This window comes from Suncus etruscus, chromosome 3 (assembly GCF_024139225.1).
Source record: "Suncus etruscus isolate mSunEtr1 chromosome 3, mSunEtr1.pri.cur, whole genome shotgun sequence".
Lineage (NCBI taxonomy): Eukaryota > Metazoa > Chordata > Mammalia > Eulipotyphla > Soricidae > Suncus > Suncus etruscus.
Window position 1 is genome coordinate 31,710,093 of NC_064850.1, and position 24,932 is coordinate 31,735,024.

The 24,932-nt window shown below is 36.4% G+C and overlaps 1 protein-coding gene across 1 annotated transcript; it reads left to right on the plus strand.

The window, feature by feature from the left end:
• The first annotated feature begins 3,792 nt into the window (after positions 1-3,792).
• Positions 3,793-18,825, plus strand: C3H12orf76 (chromosome 3 C12orf76 homolog). Its single transcript, XM_049770714.1, has 2 exons — positions 3,793-3,925; positions 17,734-18,825. Exons 1-2 carry the CDS (start codon positions 3,793-3,795, stop codon positions 17,958-17,960), a joined length of 360 nt encoding a protein of 119 aa, XP_049626671.1. The 3' UTR covers positions 17,961-18,825.
• Positions 18,826-24,932: the final 6,107 nt, after the last annotated feature.

The following is a 24,932-nucleotide window of genomic DNA, read 5'->3' on the forward strand; positions in this document are numbered from 1 at the left end:
TGTTAAAAAAATAGCTCTTTTTTAACAAACATCTAAACATTCATTAATTCCCAATCAAGATTAAATAAATGTTAAAAATATAATGTCATATACCATAATAGTATAATTTTATATAATACAATATAACATTCTGAATAGAATTTAATTGCTAAAAATAATTTCAAATTGATTTTATTAACATTATTCTATAAACATATCTACTAACATAAACCACTTATATAAATTTAAAATTATAAAATAAATATTTAATGAACATTGGCACAATATTAACACAATGAACTGAAATAAATATTTTTGCTTAACATTATTTTGTCATGTCAATTAAAAGTATGGAAAAGTAACTGGTCAGAGCTATTAATTGTTTTTTAATATTAATTTAGGAGTGTCAGGAGGAAAAAATTAGTCCAGGAAATAAGGTAATAAAAATTACTTTCCAAATAATGGCTGATCAAAGTGATTTTTTATATAAGACCTCACTAGTTTGTCATTCTTTTGGTTGAAGAACAACCTCTTAGAACAAAGTGGTACAATATTCGCCATTTTGTCCAGTTGGTTCCATCTCTCAATTGTCAGTTGTCAATCACTTTCCATTCTTCTTTCCCCCTCTCTCTCTTTATCTCTCTTTCATATACACAGTCTTCATTTTTTGGGTGGAGAGGAAATTTGGGACACTCATCAGTTTTCAGAGCTTACTCCTGACTATGCTCAGGAAATACTTCTGTCAGTGTTCAGAGGACTCTATGTGATGCCAGGAATTGAGCCCGGGTCATTCACATGAAATGAAAGCTCTCTCTGTAGCCCATCAGCCCTCATTTAATGTTAAACTATTTTTTACTCCTAATGCCTGTATTTCTCACATTTCTGTGCTCTGTGGACATAAATATATCTATTTAAATATGATTATTTTAAGCAGTTTGGTTGGTTGGTTTTTCGGTCACACCCAGTGATGTACAGGGGCTACTCCTGGCTCTGTGCTCAGAAATCACACCTGGCAAGTTCAGGGAACCATGTGGGATGCCAGGAATAGAAAACGGTCAGTCCAGGATGGGCTGCATGCAAGGCAAATGGCCTACCTCTGTGCTGTCTCTCCAGCCCAAAAATATGATTATTTTCTTATGAAAGTCCCCAAGCAACACTCAAGATAGATTTCTACATATTGCTCTCCCAACTCCTACTCAAAGTAGATCCCCACAATTGTACATTTTTATAGTTTGTTCTCCCAACTTCTGCTAAATTAATCCTTTAAGAAATCTACATGCAAGGTCCTATAAAGGATTCTACTTATGCAATTGTCTTCTATGGTGAGTTGATACTGCTTATCTCTCCCAAAGATCCAAATTTTCTTGAGACATGAGACCTGTCATTTTGTAACAAATGCTTATATGTTGACTGAATGAACAGCTATCTAAGTAACCCAAGTGAATATACCTTGGTGATGTATTGAGTATAGAATAAAAGATCTATATGTAAATGACCACAATCTTATTAATTCTTATTATACATCATGCTTATAATCGAATGCTACATGTTTGACATACTTATCAAATTGTTTTCTGGATGCATATATATTCAAAACAATTTTTTTGTTTGTCCCAGTCCTTATTTCAGCCTAGTCTGAAGATTTCGTACTTTCTGCCAGAATAGTCCAGAGAAAATGAGAGAAAATAATTATGAATTGAATTTAAAAACTAAAACTTCCACCTAATTTTTATGTCTAAAGCAGTAGAGAATGGAAAGAATGTTTTTATCATGTCCTTCCCCCATAAAACCTATTACAAGGGAGGCAATGCTTGAAGTTCTTAAAAATGAGTAATTTCTAAATTTACAAATACACTGGAGTATGTCTCAGAGGAGCAACCCACAAGGGAAAGTATTGATCACCCTACAACATGTTCTGTCTAAATATATACTGCCTGACACTTTTACTATTAAAGATGTTTCTTGTAAACATGAGATGAGATGGTTCTTTCAGATGTAGATCTAAACCTGTCATCTTGTCCTGCATCAGTTACCTAGCAAGTAGTAGGGGAATTAGACCTTTGTGGTTATCATTTGATGGAGCAGCCTGGAGTGAAGATTTATTCAGCAAGTTAATGTTAAATGGGGAATTTTTGTTGGGTAAGTCACAAAAGCTGCAAGACAGGGAATGTTAATGAGAGTTCCTGGGTAAGATGATTATGTTTGCGATCATTTCTCTATCTAAGGAAAAATCATGTCAGGGTATTCTATGAAGAACTCCCTTCTCCAGAAGAACCTCATTCCCAATGGGACATGGAAAAATTGTCTAGAATGCTCTTCTGGAGTCCAAAAAGTGTGGAAATTATATCCAGAATACAAGGGAATGAGGAGATAATACAGAGGGAAGACAACATTTATCCTGTCTGAGGCAGATCTGAGTTTGATCCCCAACACTTCTTATAGGCCCCTCATTCACACCAGATGTGATATTTCTGAGCACAGAGTTTAAAGTAAACCCTGAGCACAGTCAGACATAGCCCAAAAATCAAACAATCAAGCACACACACACACAAACACACACACAAAGCTGAACATATGTATTGATTTATCTGTCTATGCGTGTGGCCACCTTCATGCCTATTGTTGTCTGTAAAAGAACCCTGGGAAAAGAAAATTATTATTGGAGAATGTTATTCACTTCCCACTATGAACTATGGTTTCAGACTCAAGTACAAACCTTCATGTTCAGGTCCCAGCATTGCTGAACAGCCTAGCAAAGGGAAGAGACAAAAACACACAGTTGGAGGAATGAGACAAATATCCAATTTATTCAGCATCACATCAGGCCCAGTGCAGCCACCTCTCAAAGGCTGAACACCTGCCAGAGGTGTTCACTTGTGGCTGGGTCTTCACTTGCAGCTGTAGAGGAGAACTAAGAACCGGAGTCACCCATGACAAAGTGAGTACAGTATTACAGTGTTTCAGGGTCAGTAAGTACATAGATTTGGCAAAAATTGTCAGTAAAAAATCAAAAACAGATAATAGGTTTCTCCTAATGGTGAGAGTGAGCTAACAGATAGACGAGAACCAAGTTTTATTTCATAGGGAACCAGACTAACCTTCATACCGGAAATTGAGAAATGTGAACTCTAAAAGATACCTATTAATGTAAAGGTTCGAGGAGTCACTCAGCAGGAAGAATTTTCCTAATTTACTTGAACAAGAAGCAATTTATGAGGATTAATAATTGTCTAAGTGGATAAAGAAAAAAATCATGATTTGAATCTTAAAAAGGAAATTAAAATATTTCTGTGACTATATATATATTTTTAAATTTACTTGTGTATGGAATTTATTAGTATATATAAACCTAATATTTATGATTTGGGATGATTTTGGAAAAATGAACATTAGTTTGGCGGGCTGGAGTGGTGGAGAAAGCAGTATCTACCTTGCCCATGCTAGCCTAGTACGGAACACTGTTCAATCCCCCAGGGTCCCATTTGGTCCCCCAAGCCAGGAGCGATTCTGAGCACACAGCCAGGAGTAATTCCTAAGTGTCATTGGGTGTGGCCCAAAAACCAAAAAAAAAAAAAAATGAGCACTAGTTTGTGAATGGGGTTTTTGACATATACATATTCCTAAATTTATAAATTAGGTATTTTACCATATACAAGTTTATGAAAATTTTAGAAATAGTTTATGTAATCAAAATGAGATATTTAAATGGGTTTTCCAAGCTTTTGTATATAGTATGTAGAAATAGAGAGACCTGGGTCACTGGACTGGAGAGATGGTATGTTGCCTACCTTGCTTTTAGACTTACCAGGTTCTATGGCCAGAATTACATATGGTTCTCTATACCCCTCTGACAATAGATACGGGAGTAAGACCGAAAAACAACTGGGTGCGGTCCAGAAACCAATGAAAGAAGATGGAGTCTCTTGTGTTAACACTAACAATGCTGGTAAGTGAGAAAAGTTATTCAACAGATAAACAAGAGTGATAGCACAGCAGGTAGGGAATTTGCTTTGCAAGACGCCAATGGCCAACCTGGCCAACCAGCATCCCATTCCCAAGAGCCTCCACAAATGACAACTCAGTATATTGCCAGAAGTGACCTGAACACAGCCAATTTTGCCCCATTTACAAAAGTGGGAATAGAATAGACATTTAAATAAAATATGGGAATTACTAGTAAAAATTAGTATTGCATACTTTTGCAGACACTGATAGAATTATGTTATATTAAGTAATAGGTTCAAGTAAAAATAGATTATCTCAGGGAAGATTATATCTGTTGTAAAGTTTCAGACTGGTTGAATTACAATTCCACCCATGTTTAAAACTGAAGGTACAATATTGTCTTAGTAAAAGTTTATCCTAAAATATTCCATACAGAAATTTTAAAAATAGGCTTTAAATCTTCTTGGAGAGCAGAATAATTTATTGTTCAATAATACTCATCCATTGAGTATTTAGAACTCTTTATTAAAATATCATTTACTAGGTTTTACTTTACTTTCCAAACTAGAACTTTGGATCAATAAATTGTGCTGTTACCTAGGAAATTATACTATAAGCAAGTACAGCTGTTGTTATAGAAAATATTTTAAGGTGCTAGCCTAACACTTTGCACAATTACAATTTTGAATTAGAAATTAAAGTTTTAAGAACTGTTCATTTTGAGAATTCAATGAGATTATTGCTAATAAAATGAGAAAAACAATTTATAATACAAAGAGATTATATATATATATTTTTGATGATGCTGCTGTCATAGCCATAATATCCCTAGCTACTCCTGACTCTGTGCTTGGGGTGGAAGAGTCATTCGTGGTATTTCTTAGGGGAATATGGTGCCAGGGATCAATACAAGGCCATTCACAAGTGAAAATCAAATAACTAAATAAAAGAAGAAATGTTTAACTTTTTAGCATTTATTTCAATAGTGATCTCTTCTTTTCGCTTTGTTTTATTTTATTTTGGGGTCACACCCAGCAACACTCGGGTTATTCCTGGCTCTGTACTCAGAAATCACTCCTGGTAGTGCTCAGAAGACGATATATGATGCCAAGTATCAAACCCAGGTCAGTCCACCTGCAGGACAAATGCCCTATCTGCTATCACTCCAGCCCCTGGATGTTCTTAAATTATGTAAAACTTCCTAAGAGATTGATAATTTCGGGTAAATTCTCTGTATTATTTAAAGAGGTATGTATAAAGTTTTACATACTCCATCACTTATTGAGAATTTTGAATATGGTCTTCTGGCATTGTTTGCTATTACAGATGTTGTTTACTCTTTCTAGCCAGAATGATTCATGAGGAAGATTTTACCAAATACTACAGAGTACAGGTTGATCATGTAAATTAGAATAAAATAATTACAGTATTGACTCCTCAGGATTATAGGAAACTGAAATTTCCTATGTGTTACAAGTAGACTATTCTGGATGAAATTACATTTTAGTGACATTTAGTCTGAAACAATATATTTTACTTTGTCCAAAGGTAATAACCTTTCCTTTTCTGGACTGTTGTGGATGAAACTAAATTTCAATGACATTTAGCCCGAGACAATATCTTTTACTTTGTCCAGAGTTAATAGCTTCTCTTTTTTGAACTATAACTGGTACCACCATAAGAGATTACTTCTTGTGAAATTTTCAAACACTCACTTTTCACTCTCTCTTTTCACAGTGAAAGCTAAAATCATTAGAAGTGGGGCTGAAAGATAGCATGAAGGTAGGGTGTTTGCCTTGCATGCAGAAGGCTGGTGGTTCGAATCCTGGCATCCCCTATGTCTCCAGAGCCTGCCAGGAGCAATTTCTGAGCGTAGAGCCAGGAGGAACCCCTGAGCACTGCCAGGTGTGACGCAAAAGCCAAAAACCAAAAACACAATTATTAGGATTATTTTTTCTCAGGGCCAGAGAGATAACATGGAGGTAGGGCATTTGCCTAGCATGCAGAAGGACTGTGGTTCAAATCCTGGCATCCCATTTGGTCCCCAGAGCTTGTCAGGAGCGATTTCTGAGCATGGATCTAGGACTAACCCCTGAGCACTGCTGGGTGTGACCCAAAAACCAAAAAAAAAATTATATTTTCTCATAACATTAAGTTGTGTGCATAAGTCAAAAGTGAACTATATAGTCCTATCAAGGTAAAATTTATCTCATGAGAAATAATTCTAAAACAACTCTAATAATATAGTTATGAATAAGTTATTAGTATTCTAGAAGTAATAGTTCTCTAGTAATGAACTTCTGTAAAGAAGTTTTGACCAAAAAAGCAGCAATCAGATCGCTTTTGCAATTACGATTGACCATTTGGGGCTCAGAAGATAGTACAGGGATTAAATCTCTAGTCTTACATGCAGCCAATCCTGGATCATTCCCTAGTATCATATGTGGTTATCTGAGTTCACCAGGAGTGATTCCTGAGCACAGAACTAAGTGTAAGTCCGAAGAACCATGAATTATTTCAAAACAAATAAGATGACTCATGGAGCTGAGGGAGCAAAAGAAAACTAATAAGTTACTTAGAGATTATCAGTCTACTAAACTCACAATTAAAATATTGCTTTGTCAGGCACAGAAATCCTAGGATTTTTGGAGGATTTTGAAAAGACTTACCCAGAAATGTAAGTATTGCAGTTAGAATTTGATTATGACTTTTGAGAAAGAGGACTGACATGATGTATAAGCCCTGAAGTCGTTAAGATATCAGTCTGAATTATCTTAGTAAAAAGTTTCAAAGAAAATGAAAAAAAATTATAAATATATCACTGTTCTTGGCTTTATGCAAAATAAGTGATTAAATTTACTATATTTAAACTTAATTTTTAATAAGATTGGCTTTACATCCATCATTTGGTAAAATTAGGTTAAATAAAGAGAAAAATATTTTCCAGTAGATCTGTTTTTAAACAAATCAACTTCTCAACATCCTCTTATTTTTGAAATGTTTGCTTTTTACCTAAAAAATAATCCTAACTTTTTCTAATATCTGGGAATTGACTTTCAAAACTAACATTTTACTTTTTTGTTGATTTCTTTCTTTCTTCTTTCTTTCTTCCTTCCTTCCTTCCTTCCTTCCTTCCTTCCTTCCTTCCTTCCTTCCTTCCTTTTCTTCCTTCCTTCCTTTTCTTTCTTTCTTTCTTTTTCTTTCTTTCTTTCTTTCTCTCTCTCTCTTTCTTTCTTTCTTTCTTTCTTTCTTTCTCTCTTTCTTTCTTTCTTTCTTTCTTTCTTTCTTTCTCTCTTTCTTTCTTTCTTTCTTTCTTTCTTTGTTTCTTTATTTGTTCTCTTTTTCTTTCTTTCTTTCTTTATTTATTTCTTTATTTGTTCTCTTTCTTTGTTTGTTTATTTGTTCTCTTTCTTTCTTCCTTCCTTCCTTCCTTCCTTCCTTCCTTCCTTCCTTCCTTCCTTCCTTCCTTCCTTCCTTCCTTCCTTCCTTCCTTCCTTCCTTCCTTTCTTTCTTTCTTTCTTTCTTTCTTTCTTTCTTTCTTTCTTTCTTTCTTTCTTCCTCTCTTGTTGTCACATTCGGCAACACTCAGGGGTTACTCCTGGCTCTATGCTCAGAAATCACTCCTGGCAGGCTCAAGGGACCATATGGGATGCCGGGATTTGAACTACTGACCTTCTGCATGAAAGGCATACGCCTTACCTCCATGCTATCTCTCGGTCCTTGTTGATTTCTATTAAAACATGAGTATCCTTTTTCTTTATTTTATTTGGGAGTATGTGGTGGAGGGCTGCACTCAGATGTGTTCAGGACCTAATCCTGGCTTTGTGCTCAGGAGTGACCTCATCATCCTAGAAGATCATATTAGAAGACCATATGTGTTAGTAGAGATAGAATGAGGGTTGGCAGCATGCAAGGTAAACATATGATTTCCTGTACTTTCACTTCTGCCCTAAAAGTAGAAAATAAAATTTAAAAAAGACCATACAAAGTGGTGATATATAGATGGTACATGGAAAAACTTTGTGCTGTGTTTCTAAGTATCTAAGAACAGATTAAACATTGCAACCAAAGATAACCTATCACCTGAAGATGCTTTGATTAATATCTAGAACTTTCTACACTGGAAATCCTCAGTGTTCTGGACCAAGTTTCATTTAACTAAATTTTTCCCTATTATATTTTAATCTATAGATACAATCCTTTAATTAGATAAACTGATTCTACTATAGAATTGGACATATCAACTGTTGAATCATAGAACTCCTCAAGAAGTTTCAATAGTGGAACTGTAAAGGAAGAAAAAAAACAACTGTCACCTTCAAAGTATATTTTGGGCAAAATGTTAGTTTAATTGAATGACCCCTAAAGCCCAACAGAAATTACTGTTCAATAGATATTTCATCATTGAGCTAGTTTTTTTTCCTATTTCAACCTCCTTCAGCCCTCCAACAATGATTCAATTCAGCAGTAAAACAGCAAATCTAATTTGAATTTCTTTATTTAAAAAAAATCAAAGAAAGCTTTTAAAAATTAATGGTTATCTCTGTTCTTTGGGTTATACAAATGAATTAGAAAGGTCTTATTAATTAGAAATAAACTAACTTAACTTATTCCTGAACTCCAAAAAAAAAATGTTTAAATGATCAACCAATCATGAGAATTTGAAACTGTCCACAAAGGAAGTTAGGGCTGAATTTCAAAATTAAAAACCAGAAAACTGTTCTGCTGGTTAGGGGATACTGAAAATATAAAGAATTATTTCCTGATCTTGCCATTCCTTAAAAATTGCATTTATTAGTTGAAGAGTATAACACATGGTTCATACGTTTTATCAAAAGCACTTCTTTAGGTTCACAAATGCATGCATATGAATGCATGGATAATATGCCTCAGAGGCTCAAGCCATGAGGGAATTAATGACTCTGGTACTTACCATTCTGCAAACTGCTTCTATAAATATGCTTTTTGATAAGTTTCACATACAAACTGCTTTTTGTGAATTTTCAGGCATGTGATTCTCTAAGATATGGATGGGTACATCACCTTATTGGTTGGATTGTTGGCAATAAACCCTGTTTTTGATCTGTCATCTGTGTCTCTATTGATTTTCCCTTTGGAATAGCAGCAAAAACGAATGTGTGTGGCTTAAAATACTTATGGGATTACATGGATTTATTTCTTTGATTTTGTTATTTTATTCTCAACAATATGTCTTTTCTTTGTTTTCTTAAGTTTTCTGGTTGGAACCTAATTATTTGTAATGAGCTGTGTGACAGATGATTTCTAATATATTATGAACATCTGGTGCTATATGCTAAATTTTAGATATTTTAGTTTTAACTCACCAAATTTGGGATGTGGAATATGCTTCATTCTGCTATGTGTTTGAGTTGCTTGAGATAACAACACCCACAAAATTCCAAATTCAAAATAAAATGGGCTATTTAAAAAGCTGATAAAGTGAAATATGCTTTTAGAATTTTTTCATTAGATTTTTTATTCATTGGTGCCTTGAAAATGTTAGTAGTATAAAATAGACTATATATTTTTAAAATCTTTTAAATAGGCTCTATCACAGATTATACCAGTCCAAACGATAGTGTTTCATATAGAGATTTAATTTATATAGCTGAGTCTCCCAGGTTGATGAGTTTTTCATTTGTTTCTAATGAGTAAGATGTACTTAACATTTCATTGCACTACAGTCCAGAGTTTTATAGAATCAGATTAAATGACTCAGTTACAGTGAAATAGACTAAAGGGTCATGCCAAAATCTTTTGAATCTGCCTCTAGCTATCTAATAAGAAAAGGCTTGGCAGATTGTTTTAAGTAAAAATGAGGCTATTCAAAGTTTTGATAAGTATCTGAAGTCTGTATCTGGCATTGTAGACCACATGTTTAACAATTAGCCATGTGTTAAAGTTGTAGAATTTTCTTCATGAACAAAAGAAATGATTCTTAAATTATATAAGTCCTAGATTTATGAAGAATAGGACTAATCTCATAAATTTCTGAGTGTAAAGACAAATTATGTTGGAGGAAAACAAAATCACTTAATTAAACATAGTTAGATTGCATTTAGAGAAATTTAAAATTTTTGCTCTCCCCGACTACAGATGTGAGCAATATATATATATATATATATATATATATATATATATATATATATATATATATATATATATATATATATATGAGCAATATATATGCACATATGTAATATGTACATATTATAGCCATCTCATTTATCTTCAAATTAGAAAAACATAGCAAGGATAATATATTTATATATTTTAGTTTTTAAAATGACTGTTTTTGTACTAATATTAAGCAACTCTAGTTTTGGGGATCATTTCTAGAGCTGAAGGGTAGATTTTCAATAAAAATAATGTATGGTTTGTGGTAATCAGAGGGCCCTAGGTTAGGACACACTTCTTTCTCCTTTCCATGAAATATTTCATGCACTTATTTATACATGAAGTGAAATAAATTGTTATTAAGCCTTTATTAAAAAGGTAGAGGACAGGTTATTCTGTCACTAAAAAATTTAATGATTTTTAAACCAAATAATCTTTAAGGTACCCTGATAAATGGTACAATTATAAGACACAGTAAGATGACTTATCGCTTACAATAAATGGTGTGTCCCACCAACTTAAGATGAATAACTTTTAAGATGTAAACAGCTTTCATCCTAAGAAATTTATTTTAACCTGAAACTTTCATGCACACATTCTTTCATTGATTTTCTGTTAGGTACACAGCATGGATACCAAGTGGGAGGGAGGAGAATAGATTAAGCACCTGTCTGTACACAATATACCTGGCTTGAAAGGAAAAGAACATTATTTCTGGAATAATGAGAACACACAAACAGTTTCATAAAGACAAGAGTTGTCATCAAAGAAGAATGAATTAAAAGGGAAGAGTAGTCGCTAATGAGAACCTTGTAACAAAAGTGATGTTATAATGATGAAACGAGTATATTATTTGAGAAGATAAAGTGAATATCTTGCAGAGGTAAAGAACTGGGAAAGGGCTGTGTCTGAATGAGCAAAGAGGATGAGGAGTGAAATTAGAGAGACTAGAAAGTGGCAGAGCTGAAAATACAGTCATCAAATCACATTACACTTTAAATAAAAACTAATTTCTGACTGGCTTCCTTGATATTATACATCTTTCCAAACTTAAAAAGAAAGATTTACTAATTATTCTTTTCAATCATGAACAAATAGTTTAGCATAAATGGACATCCATGTGTATTATAAGCATTGATAAGAAGTCTTAATATTGTTATTCTTCAACTTTCTGCAAAGTCATACTAAAATTTAAAAAGCATAACCCTTAACACATGATAGCAAAAGGACATTATTTCATTGTCTGTCTGTAAGGGGATCATGTCCCGTTGTTCCCAGGGCTTATTTCTATCTATCTATCTATCTATCTATCTATCTATCTATCTATCTATCTATCTATCTATCTATCTATCTATCTATCTATTTATCTATCTATATATTAATCTTTCCTAGTATTGCAGTAGGTACATTAAGTCTGGGTGGGTTATGTGTAAAGAAAGTTTACCTACTATCTATCTTTTCATCCCCCAAAGAGCATTCATTGAATAAAAATTCAGCTACTGTCAGAATTAAAATTTACTTGTAAAACATATCCACAAAAAATTGAGATTATGAAATTTGTTGAACAAGTTATTTCCCTTTTATGAAGTTTTTTCTACATGACAAACTTATTCTCTACTGGAATCTGCTCCAGACACATAATGTAAGGCTATTTCTGTGTTCAATTTTGATAAAAGTAAAACAAAGTTTTGAGAAAGTGACACCTAACTTTTGCAACTAGTGAAGGCTCAGAATACTCTTCATTAAATCCAAAGCCATTAAAATGTTTTCTTATTGTGTGTATGTTAAATTTTGTAATGTATGTCTATAGTCTTAAATAATTTAGACTTATTTTTAAAATATAAATTCCTTTAGCATACCATTATTCATGACATATTTAAGTTGGTAGTTTAAGTTGATAGCTGGTTTTTATAAAACTGAAATAGTCACATTCATTTTGTTTTAAATCTTGAGTCTATTTTCAATGAAATTTGATGTAACACTTTACAATAGACAGTTTTTGAGTCTTTTGAAGTTTCACTGCATTGTATTATTATGGATTTATGTTTGTTTATTCTATGTTATTAGCATCAAGTTTCACATCCATTTACTCTTCAGCTTATTAATTCTTTATTTTCCATTTATTTAATTTGAGAAACTGGTTTGGAATATTATAAACATAATCAAGATAAGTCTCATTTTATTATTTAATTCTCTGCTATCTCTCTGTTATACTAGTTTGTGTAAATCATAAATATTCTAGTGATGTTTCAAACTGTTTTTAATTATTTGTTGAGTTTCGTACTTTGACAAAAATAGTTTTGATGTCTAAAATCCTGGTTTATTATATACAAAGATTATCAATGATATTAGAGAGATTTGGGTCACTTGTTTATTTATAAATTGATTAATTTTAGCCTTACAAGGATTTTTATATTTTTACATTCAGTTAATATTGTTACATATTTTACATTTATATTTTATATTAAATTGATATTTACCTTAGAAATAAAAACTGATCATACATGAAAACCAAATCCAAAGTCAATGACAACAGAATCTATACCCAATCTACAACAAGCTGTACAAGGGGGGAATAGTTTCACTAGCATTTGGGGGGGAAAGGGAGGAGATGTGGGATGCATGCTGGGAACAGGGGTGGAGAGAGGACAACACTGGTGGTGAGAATGCCTCTTATTCATTGTCACTATTTGCCTCAAATATTACTGTGAAAGAATTATAATTCACTTTGACCACAATAAAAATTTAAAAAAAAAGAAAGCTAAAAACATAGAAAGTTGAAACTTACTTTTATTTCTATTAGGAGCTACTAATGATGTTTCCTTAAGTATTTGATAAATTTTTATAGGTAGTTAGCATATTATGCTTTATAAATGGAAATATGCAGAATCCCATGGAGTGTTGTTCTCTAGAGTCATCTGATGCTTATTATACTATTTTAGTCTTCTGCTTATTTCCTTCCTATTGTTTATAATTTCCTCTTAGAAATAGTTTCATCATCTTTTCCTCCTAGAAATACCTCTTAGATATATTATTTACTCTCTTAACCTTTACATTTATCTACTTTCAAACACTGATATTCACTTTATAGTGTACCTTTACATTTGTATTTTACTTTATGCATGTTTTACTCATAAATTTTGCCATATTATCTTTCATCTATTCTGAACTTTCAGTGGGACATATTCTAGTATATTTTATTAGTAGCACTTGCCTTACTTTTTACCAATACACTACACTACCCATTACATATTCTCAAACATGTATCTTTTAATTTGTTACATAATTAACTTATGTATGTTAACATAATTAACTATAGAAGACTTCAGCAAAACTAGATTGGCACTTAGTCTCATTTACCTATTGAGTATGGCTATTTATTTTGATTTTGGGGTTCAAAGGTCACACCCAGTGATGCTCAGAGATTTACCCCTGGCTGTCTTCTCAAGGGTTACTCCTAGTGTGCCTGCAGTACTATATGACATTCTGGAGATCAAAACAGGTTGACTGATTGCAGGCAAGCAATATACCCACTGAATTATTTCTATGATTCAACAATTATGGCATTTTTTACTATAAGAGAAATTTTGATTTTTATAGAAATTAAGTATTCAAATCTCAGAAATGTTACTATACTTGAATATTCTGAAAATAAAAACTGATAAATTTCAATATCTTAATTTACATTTATTTTAAATTTTTATGTTTCTTTATAAAATGCCTAAATAATATTTAGTTTAATTATTCTTTAACTGAGAAAATTACCACTAGAGATTTTATGTGAACCATCTTTATTATTAATTCTCATCTATTAAGCTGAGTTTAGTATGACCCACAAGATTCAACATACCTACATGTTCCACCACAAATACTTTTTTCTAACAGGATAAGCCCATAACTTCCTTCTTCACAATGCAATTCACAAATCATAATTTAAAAATATCTATAGTTCACTTTTTATTTCTGGTGCAGATTTTTTCAACAGTATTCTAGACCAGTGTTTCTCAACTAGGCCGGACATAAAATATTATTTGGGCCTTCAGAATATTCCTATAGTTCGTGGGTGAAAATACTAAATAGAAGTCATAATGTGATTAGGGTACCAAATGATAGCAAGAAAACTAGAAATAACTTTAGAATGATGCCAAGGTAGGAAAAAGTTGAGGAAATGTTTCCTGGTCTAGACACTTTCAAGTCCTTTGTATATTCAGCACCTAGGACAGTGCCACAGACTTGGCAAGCTTGAAATGCTAGAAGGTAAAGACTTAGAACTTGATTTGAAAATTATCATAATTGGAATTGGTGCTTTTTAAAAACGACATCCCAAGTATAATTTTATTGGGTCACACTTGGCAGCGCTCAAGGGTTACTCCTGGCTGTGCACTCAGAAATCATTCCTGGCAGGCATGACGGACCATATGGGATGCTGAGATTTGAATCACTGTCTATTATGGATCAACTGTGTACAAGGCAAACACCCTACCACTGTACTATCAACCCGGCCACATCAATTATGATTGTTTTCAATCACAGATGTAGTATGGGGCAATGGCAATGTAGCTTTTATAAAGTACATAATTTTCTTTGCATGTGCTCTGCTTCAAGTGTTGCATTTCTAGTTATAAGTTTATTTTGATATTTGAAATTCTTTCTTGGTAAAGGTATGTTACACCAAATTTTATAACCAAAACACTGTATGGTCTAAAGTTTCATTAAAATAAGGAGGCATTCTGACATCTCAGAATTTTAGACATGCTTAACTAATCATGTAGAGAAGGAATCTGATAGTGTTTTAAAATACAATCATACTTCTGATTCAGTTAATTACTTGAGTATTTGATGTCAAAGCAACAATATAGACTTTTATAAACAATATTATAATTTGCCACATCAGCAGCTCTGGGGGAACAAGAATGAGAAACAGTGCTTTAAATGTTCACTGGGGTAGTGGTTTCAATTCCTACAATTCTTAATGTCTGAGAAAAAAGGGGGCTGCTTTGGTTCAGAAGGCCCTACAAATACTTGTGTGACAGAGTTGTTGCAAAGGATTCAAATTGGTTTAAACATTGTGATTTAAGAATTTGTCAAGCAACTCTACTTTGAAAAAAGGCAGCATATTTAAATTTTTTAATTTCATAATTGTTTATTAATATTTTCTTTATTCAAGCACAATGGTTACAAATGTTAGTATTTGTATTTCAGGCAATAAATATACACCCCACTTCACCAATTCAACTCTCCCATAGCCATTATCCTCTCATTTCCTACTGCCCTCCATTCTCTGCCTACCTTCAAGAAAGGCATAATTGTTGACTTAAGCAATGTTCGATACCACAAAAACTTGGTGTCCCCTTCTTTAACATACATACATAATAATTTTACCTTGGTATGTCATTCTCTGATTGTCATATTGGCATTAGTCACCCTAAATTTATCTAAATGTGATAGTAAGAGAAAGAAAGAGAAAAGAAAGAAAGAGAGAAAGAAAGAAAGAAAGAAAGAAAGAAAGAAAGAAAGAAAGAAAGAAAGAAAGAAAGAAAGAAAGAAAGAAAGAAAGAAAGAAAGAAAGAAAGAAAGAAAGAAAGAAAGAAAGAGAACAAATAAAGAAAGAAAGAAAGAAAGAAAGAAAGAAAGAAAGAAAGAAAGAAAGAAAGAAAGAAAGAAAGAAAACAAATAAAGAAAGAAAGAAAGAAAGAGAACAAATAAAGAAACAAAGAAAGAGAGAAAAGAAAGGAGAAAGAAAGGAGAGAAAGAAAGAAATAAAGAAAAGAGAAGGAAAGAGATGAGAGGGAAGGAAGAAAGAGAAAGGAGGGAAGGAATGAAGAAAGGAGTGAAGGAATAAAGAAAGAAGGGAAGGAATGAAGGAAGGAGGGAGAGAATGAAGGAAGGAGGGAAGGAGGAAAGAATGAGAAGTAAGGAAGGAAGGGAAGAAGAGAGAGAGGAAGGAAGAAGGAGGGGTGGGAGAAAGGAAGGGAAGAAAGGAGGAAGGAAGGAAGGGAAGGAGGAAGGAAGAAATAAAGCAAGAAAAAAGGAAGGAAGGAAAGGAGGTAGGAAGGGAGCAAGGAAAGAAAAAATGAAGGAAGAAAGGAAGAGAAAGTGTGGGAGGAAGGAACGGAGGAAAAATAAAGGGAGGAAGGAAGAGAGGAAGGAAAGAATGGAGGAAGGGAAGGAGGAAGGAGGGAACAAGGAAGGAAGGGAGCTAGGAAGGAAGAAAGAAGAAGGAGGGGGTAAAGGAAGGAAGGGAAAGAGGGAAGAAGGAAGGGATGAAAGGAGGAAGAAAGGTAGGAAGAAAGGAAGGAAGAAAAGAAGGAAGAAATGGAGGAAGGTAAGAAGGGATGGAGGAAGGAAGGGATGGATGAAGAAAGGAAGAGTGAAATGATGGAAGGAAGGAAGGAAGGGAGGAAGAAAGGGAGGAAGAATGAAAGGAAGGAAGGGAGGAAGAAAAGAGCAGAGGGAGGAAGGACGGGGAAGGGAAGGAGAAAGGTAGGTAGGGAAGAAGGAAAGAAAGGAGGGAGGGAGGGAACAAGGAAGGAAGGTAAGAAGAAAGGAGGGCGGGAGGGAGGTTTGAAGGAAGAAAAGGAGGAAGGAGGGAATGGAAAAAGCAAGAAAGGAAGTGAGAAAGGAATGTAGGGAGAGAAAGGTCAGAAGGAAGGAAAGGAGGAAAGAGAGCGAGAGGGAGGAAGGGAAAAAGGAAGGAAGGAAGGAAGGAAGGAAGGAAGGAAGGAAGGAAGGAAGGAAGGAAGGAAGGAAGGAAGGAAAGAAGGAAAGAAGGAAGGGAGGGAGAAATGGAGGGTTGAAAGAAGGAAGGAGAAAGGTAGGAGGGAAGGAATGGAGGGAGGGAGGAAGCGAGAAAGCAAAGAAAAAAGAAGGAAGGAAAGGAGAGAGGAAGGGAGAAAGGAAAGAAGAAATAAAGGAAGAAAGGAAGAAAGTATAGGAGTAAGGAAGGGAGAAAAGAAGGTAGGAAGAGGAAGGGAGAAAGGAAAGAAGAAATGAAGGAAGAAAGGAAGAAAGTATAGGAGTAAGGAAGGGAGAAAAGAAGGTAGGAAGAGGAAGGAAGGAAGGGATAGAGGAAGGAAGAAGGAAGGGATAGAGGAAGCAAGGAAGGAAGTGAGAAAGGAAGGAAGGAAGAAAGAAAGGAAAGAAGCAAAGAAGGAAGGAAAGGAGAAAGAAAGTGAAGAAGAGAGGGAGGGAGGACAGAAGGAAGGAAGGAATTGAGGAAGGAAGGAAGACAGAAAGGGAGGAAGGAAGGAAGGAAGGAAGGAAGGAAGGAAGGAAGGAAGGAAGGAAGGAAGGAAGGAAGGAAGGAAGGAAGGAACATTCCTGATGTTCTTTTATAACCCTTGATGTTGATTATAAATTATGATGTTCCTTTCATTCCAGATATATCTATGATTCTTCACAAATGTTTGCAGCACTTGAATTCCAGAATTGATTCAGCTTTAGGACTGGAGAAATATTACAGTGGGTAAAGTATTTGTTTTGCAGTGGCTGACCTGGGTTCATTAGCAAGCCCTATTTTTGGTCCCCCCCTGAGCTCCACCAGGAGAGATACCTGAAAGTAGAGCCAGGAATAAATCGTGAACACCATCACATGTGGCCCCCAAAATAAATAAAATTTATCAGACTTTATTTTTCCTTTAAAAACACCCTTTCCCTCTCATCAAACATTAGGAAAACTTATTAGTGGTAAAAAAAATATCTATAGGGGCCTGGCCCTGGCCCTGGCCCTGTGCGGCCCGGCCGAGGCGCCGAGCCCCGGAGACCCCGCGGAGGGGACGCGGCCGTATGCGGTGCTGCGCGGGCAGAACCTGGTGCTCATGGGTGCCGTGCTCAGCGTCCTGCTGCTCACCATGATCCTCCTGGCGTTCTGTGTCTACAAGCCCTTTCGGCGCCGCTGACAGCAAACAAGATCCTGCCATGGGCTGGTGGACAAGGCCAGAGCAAGTGGCCACCACTCACAGAAAAAGTGGTTGCCAGTCGGCACCGTCCTGCCGGGAGAAGCGGCCTTTCTGGGGGCCTGGCAGCTGGCAAATGCTAGAGGATGTGGAACGAATGTCGCTAAGTTGATTTCCCCTCCCTGGCACTCCTGTGCACGGACGGTCCCAGCCACGGAGCCTCCCTCGGTGTACATCTGGTGGCTCGTGTTAAAAATGCCTGCAGCTCCAAGTGAGGCCCGTGAGAGAGGAAACACTATGTGACGGCAGACCCTGCTGGAAGGACGCACGTTGAAACAGAACACAATGTGGTGTCGTCTGGGTCACACCAGGTCATTCCTGGGTTCTCTGCCCAGCCCTGCCCCTTCCACCAGCACTGCCCAGTCTGACCCCACAAAGAACTTCTGGGAGTCGTGTCTGGCCGACCATTGTATCCATCAGGTTAAGAATCATAGCGTTTGGGGCCAGAATTATAGCACAGTAGGGCGCTTGCCTTGCATGAGATTAACTGGGTTCCATCTCTGGCATCCCATAGGGTCCACTGAGCACTGCCAGGAGTAACTCCTGAGCACCTCCAGGTGTGGCCCAAAAACCAAACAAAAAAGAATCCCTTTTTTCTTTTTCCTGGTCCTAACTTGATTGGAATATTCTGGTTGTAAAGCAGGTCAGCTGTGGGGGCCGTCTTGGCTCTGTGCTCAGACCTTCTCCCCGCCAAGTCAAATCGGGGTCACCACCTGGGAACCTAGAACTTGGGGACCACGTGAGTTGTGCCAAGGTGGGAGGGCAAGAACAGGACCACTTGGCCCACTGGTAGCCGCTTCATCTCCAGTTCTTTTTTTTTTTTTTTTTTTTTTTTGGTTTTTGGGCCACACCCGTTTGACGCTCAGGGGTTACTCCTGGCTATGTGCTCAGAAATCGCCCCTGGCTTGGGTGGACCATATGGGACGCCGGGGGATCGAACCGAGGTCCTTCCTTGGCTAGCGCTTGCAAGGCAGACACCTTACCTCCAGCGCCACCTACCCGGCCCCAATCATCTCCAGTTCTTGACTGCAGTCAGGGCATTACAGATTTGGGGTAAGAGCCGGCTGGTTGCCACTGAGCGCCGTTCAGACGAGGCTGACGGGAGAGTGGAAGGCGTTACAGACGAATCTCTCCTGGAAAATGCTGCTGTTCCTTTGCACTGATGGCGAACTGGGTTTTCGTCTTTCCTGAGCGATACTTGCATTCTTCGAAAGCGGTTATCAGTATTTATTTCACAGGGGCGAGGTTAAATTTTGTTCTTAAGGGCCGGGCGGTGGCGCTGGAGGTAAGGTGCCTGCCTTGCCTGCGCTAGCCTAGGACGGACCGCGGTTCGATCCCCCGGCGTCCCATGTGGTCCCCCAAGAAGCCAGGAGCAACTTCTGAGCGCATAGCCAGGAGTAACCCCTGAGCGTCACTGGGTGTGGCCCAAAAACAAAACAAAACAATTTTGTTCTTAAATGGAAATGCTTGTCTCATGCTCCTAGCAAACACTGCACTGAGTTTTGTTTTGTTAACTTAATGTGAAATCAATGATGTGGGATACTGTAAGTGCTCGAATTATGCTTGTGACCCTAACATTGAGCCATTAGAACGTTCATTCTATACTACTCACCAGAATGTCGATTAAAATCTGAAACCCTACTCTGAAGCATTCAGATGTTTCATACGAACAAAAAAAAAAAAAAAAAAAAAAAAAATATCTATAATAGAATGGCTTACTTCTAGACATCTTTATTGAAGATGAAGGATACAAAATATACAACAATATCAAAAAATCAATATAAGAAAATTTTAAATGGTTTAAATCATAATACTTAGGGCAGAAAAAAATGTAAAACTATATATTCTAATAACATTGAATAGTGAAGTAAATACCAAGTGAGTTACATATAGTTTCCTAAGCTCTACATTCTTTTAGTATAAAGCAAACTGTTAAGTTCACTTCTATCCTCGATTAAGTTCACTTCTCTCCGGTGATTCTTCTTATCTTATTCTATCAGCAATTAATTTTCAATTTCCAAATTTTAAATGCACTGTAGCCATCCATCTTTTTCTCATTTCAGGTTTTGGTAGCAGTTTATGTACTCTTTAAAGTGAATTAAATGATATTATTTATAAATGCCTTTTAGCTCTCTTCCCTTCCCACTTCCCCCATAATCACACAATGATATTGGAGTTGGAATGAGAGGAAGCCAGGTGAAGCACAAAATAAGTTATTATACTTTATAATTCCTCAAAGAGCATTTTATCTCTGCATTCCTCCCTCACACATTGTATACACATCACTGCCCTGTAGGTCACTTCAGACACCCAGAGCCGCAGCAGACAAAACATATATTACGCATAAATTATCTCTGCAAACCATGTGAATCAGATAGTACAAAGGCAAAGGGTTTATTCAGTGAAAAAGCTGAGTCTTATGATTAATGAACTGGAGACATGAAAGGAAAATAAAGTAGACAATTTTGATGAACCTCTGACCCACCTCTAAGATGTGTGAGGAGGGCACATGCAGGGTTTGAATAAAAGTAGGTGCAATATATAAGAAAAAGACAGTTTTTAAAGAACCAGCAATCACCAAGGTATAGAGGACTAGAAACAAAAATGACTTTATCTGTGAAAACATACATTATAAGGGTTCTAACCCAATGTCCACTCATCATCATCTATGTGTATATATGACCTCAAGAAAGGAATAGCAATTCATATTTTGTAAGACTCTTGTTTCTATTAGCTAACACTAAAACATAACATATGACAAACACTCTCTCTTTATCCATGATTATATTTCCAAATCCCATGGAATACTTTAAATATGCTACTGAATAAACCAATGCCTAATATAAATGGGCCACTGCTTCACCCCATCCAACCATGACTTTGTTGTCTTCTCTGATCATTACTTGTTCCATCTTTGTCCTCCAGTGGATAGCACTAAACCACTAAATGTTATTGCCCATTAATTCTCTTGTTATCACACACCAGCTCCCCCCACCAGTAAAAGTTGATATATCCTGGCAGTGACTCTCTGGTATTGGTAGTATCTGAAGATTGTGAAGCCTCTTTACCACCTAATTATTTTTGCGTATTTAGTGCCTAATATATTCTAATAATTGTCTTTCAGAGGTCTTCAAACTGTCGACTGTGGGCCACATATGGCCCTCTGAGAACATTTATCTGGCCTAAGAGATAGTTTGGCTTCTCTGCCTGTTCTACTTAGTGGCCAACTTGGCCCGTGGTCAGCGGTATGCATGTGTGGGTTGTGCGCTGTACCATCTGACTCCCTCCTTCTCTCTTTCTCTCAACTTCTCCTCTAAGTCTCAGCAGGACTCCTCAAACTATGGCCTGTGGCCATTGTTTTTCATTTATTCATAGTTTTTTAAACTATAGTCTAGGCCTCCAAGGACAGTGAACTGGTCCCTTGTTGAAAAAGTTTGAGGACCCCTGGAACTATTAGAATATACTAGTGATATGCTGGTGAACTAATGTGATTGCTTTTAATTTATACTGAGAGAAAAATAATTTTAAAAAGCAAAATAGTAGCAAGATAATTATTAAATATGTCAAGGAGGGCCTGCCCAAGAGATAGCACAGCAGTAGGGCATTTGCCTTACACATGCCTGACCCAGGATAGACCTTGGTTCATTCCTTTACGTCTTATATGGTCCCCCAAGTCAGGAGCTATTTCTTAGTGTATAGCCAGGAGTAACCCCTGAGCATCAACGGGTGTTCCCTCCCCCCAAAAACCATAAGTATGTCAAGAAAACTAAAACATGAAAATATAATGATTATAACAAGATGAGTATCAATACAGAAACTGTTTGCATTTTAATTTGATGGAAAAGTGTACCATCCCATTCACCATGAATTCCTTTTATCAGTGTTCAGTATTGGATGTTTCTGCTCTGTTATGAATCTTAGCCTAGTCAACAGAGAGTAGAATAGAAAAAAAAATCATGATTTTATACCTTTAAAGATACATCTCCAAAGAGCCATACACCCTGTTCCCTTAAATTTTGTTATCTAGGCCTCTGGCACATGGCCATATAGGTATGGCTGGGAATCTGGGCAGACAGCTGGCCAATGGCCTCCTGGGCTGACCACATTGTCCAAGAGACCGAGATCCCCCCATGCCAGACTGGTCTTCAGGGCCAGGTCTGGCAACTGGACTATGGGGGGAGAGGGGAGGAGGGAAACTCCTCCCGTATTCATACTGGACCCCCTGCAGCAGTGTCTTTTCTTACTAATACTCATTTTCATAACTACGCGGGTGCATTGTATATAGTCCCTGTTATGTATTGCCTCTCCCCTACCCCTGTGTCTCTTCTATCCCCTCATCTCCCAATCCTGATCCATTATCTTCCCCTAATTTAACCCTCTTTACCCTCAGTTCCTAACTCGGTAGGCACCAAGATTGACCTCCTGCCCCAACAGACCACCTTCCAGCTCCTCAGTGAAAGACACCCTCTGGATCCCCGTTCTCATGTCTCGGCAAAGAACTACAACCAGCATGCCTGCTGACTCATGCTTGATGGCCCCTTTCACCCACACCAAATCGTGGACTGTTGCACGATACAGGAATCAGCCTCAGCAAAACCCCCAGCTCAAAGACACTATATGGTTTCGTAATGCAGCAAAGCATCTCTCAAACTCAATTCCAAGGCCTGTGAATTGAAAAGTACCTTGGCTTTTACTCCCCACAAAGATATATCAAAAGACCTAATTGGTAGTCTTATATTGCCTATGGAAGCTCAATACCTGTATAACAATACATCTTAAGATGTGTATTCCTAAATATACAGGTAGCCTCCTCCACCATTTGTTTTATTTGAATACCTTTTCTTTTTAACTCAGTTTTATTTATTTGGTCTATTTTAATATATACATTTTTTCTATCCTTACCATTTTTGGTGCTGCTTGGTACAAAAAGCCTTGACTGGGATAAAAGCTCAGAACAAAACCAGACGATAGAGACTGTGTGTGCAGCCTGTCATCCTTACCCAGAATAGCACCAACAACACAGTATGAACCCATATGTTTTTGTATGGGCACAGTAATAAGAACTCCCTTTTTATAGCAGAAGGGTGCCTCCCATCCTGAACATGTGTTATATGGATACAACACAGTCCCCAGGAGATGGGACAGTGTTAGCCCAATCCCAAACCCCAGATCCCCCACGTAGAAATAATACAGCTCCTGGCAACACCACCAGGAACCAAGCTCCATTGGGAGATTTATAACACTGCTCTGGCACCAACTTGTGCCAGTTTTCATATTACAACAAGAAAAGGAAAACTTGACCTAAGACCAGGCTATCCTATCACATCACCTAACACTAACTGGAAATCAGAAAAGATATCTTCCTTTGAACTGTGAAAAATAAGAGCACCAACAACAGATAACTGACTTTGACAACCTTGACTGAACAGAACCCTACCTTGGGACTAATAAAGAAAATCCCACCCTAGGCTGTAGCCCAAAACACATAAAAAACAAAAACAACAACAACAAAATGTTTTATTGCAGAGGTCCAACTTGGACAACAGAGACTGAGCAGAACCTTCGGATCCATAAAATCCTAGGCTTCGGCTTAGGGACTGAACGAAAACAGGGAGCAAGTGTTACAGAAGACTGAACACAACAACAACGATGAATAGGAACCTCTAGAACCTAGACTCTATCCTAGACCCTGACCTATAGCCTGTGCAAATACCAAGATCGCTAGCTACAGTGGCTTGATTTTCTCACACACAACCCAGAGGAAACTTTCCTGGCATCACAAAAAAGCCTTTGGGATAGGGTAATGAGTATATATGGAGTCAGGAGTTTATCCCATGATGGTATGCTTCAAGGATGAATCTCTTAGGCCAAGGGAATTCTCTTTCTTCCCAATGCTTAATGTGCCTATGCAAAAAAAAAAAAAAAAAAAAAGTGGGGGAACGCCAAACCCTGTCACTCCAGCACCCATACTTTTTCTTGTTTTGTTTTGATTTGTTAGTTTTTTACTTTATTTTCCTTTTCTTTTTTCTTCCACTTTTCTCTTTCTTTTTTACTCTTGTGGTTATTATTTAGAGATTTATTTTTATTTTTATTTGCTGGGCCCATTTTTTTCTTTTTTCTTCCATTTTTCTTTTTTTCTCTCTCTTCTTTTTTTGGTAGTTGTCACCAATTTTTTTTCTCCCTTTTTTCTTATCCATTTTATCTCCAATGACGGTAGAATGGATGCTCAATCTACAACAAGCTGTAAAGTGGAGACCAGTTGCACTAGCATTCTGGGGAGTATGGGATGCAAACTGGGAACAGGGGTGGAGGGAGGACAGCACTGGTGGTGGGAATGCCCCTCATTCATTGTCACTATGTACCATAAATGATGCAGTGAAAGATTTGTAATGCACTTTGGTCACAATTAAAATTAAAAAAGAAAAAGAAAAAAAAAGAATATAGCATGTTGTCACTGAATATACTGAGTAGATAATGAGAAGTCTTCAGTTATACTGTTTGATCAGCAAATAATTGAATAAAACACACATTCATTTTTTGTAGCAACAAAGTAAGCAATATATTCCCAAAGTACTTCCCAGTGAGAAGACTAGTAGATCAGCTATATGAATTACATTAATTTATTTAAGCACTGAACACTAAGAAGAGGTTTATCATGAGAGATATAGTCAGCCTTAGTATAACTAAAAGTTATTTTATATAAAGTTATATATATTTACATATATATACACACATAGCTTTTGTGTGGATTATTTAATAAAGACTGGTTAAGTGGGACATAGCTGAATAATTGACATTTGTAGGTTTATATAAATAAATATATGTTATATTTATATAGATATATTTTTTTGTACATTATACTACCCATACTGCAGATATAAAAGCTCATTACAGGAGGTAAAATCACAATAGTAT

Excerpts from the sequence above, each read along its gene's own strand:
- C3H12orf76 (XM_049770714.1), top strand. The coding sequence starts at position 3,793 with ATGGCCAGAATTACATATGGTTCTCTATACCCCTCTGACAATAGATAC. Across the intron at positions 3,926-17,733 it reads TGTTAACACTAACAATGCTG|GAAAACTTATTAGTGGTAAA; the intron begins GTAAGTGAGAAA and ends ATCAAACATTAG.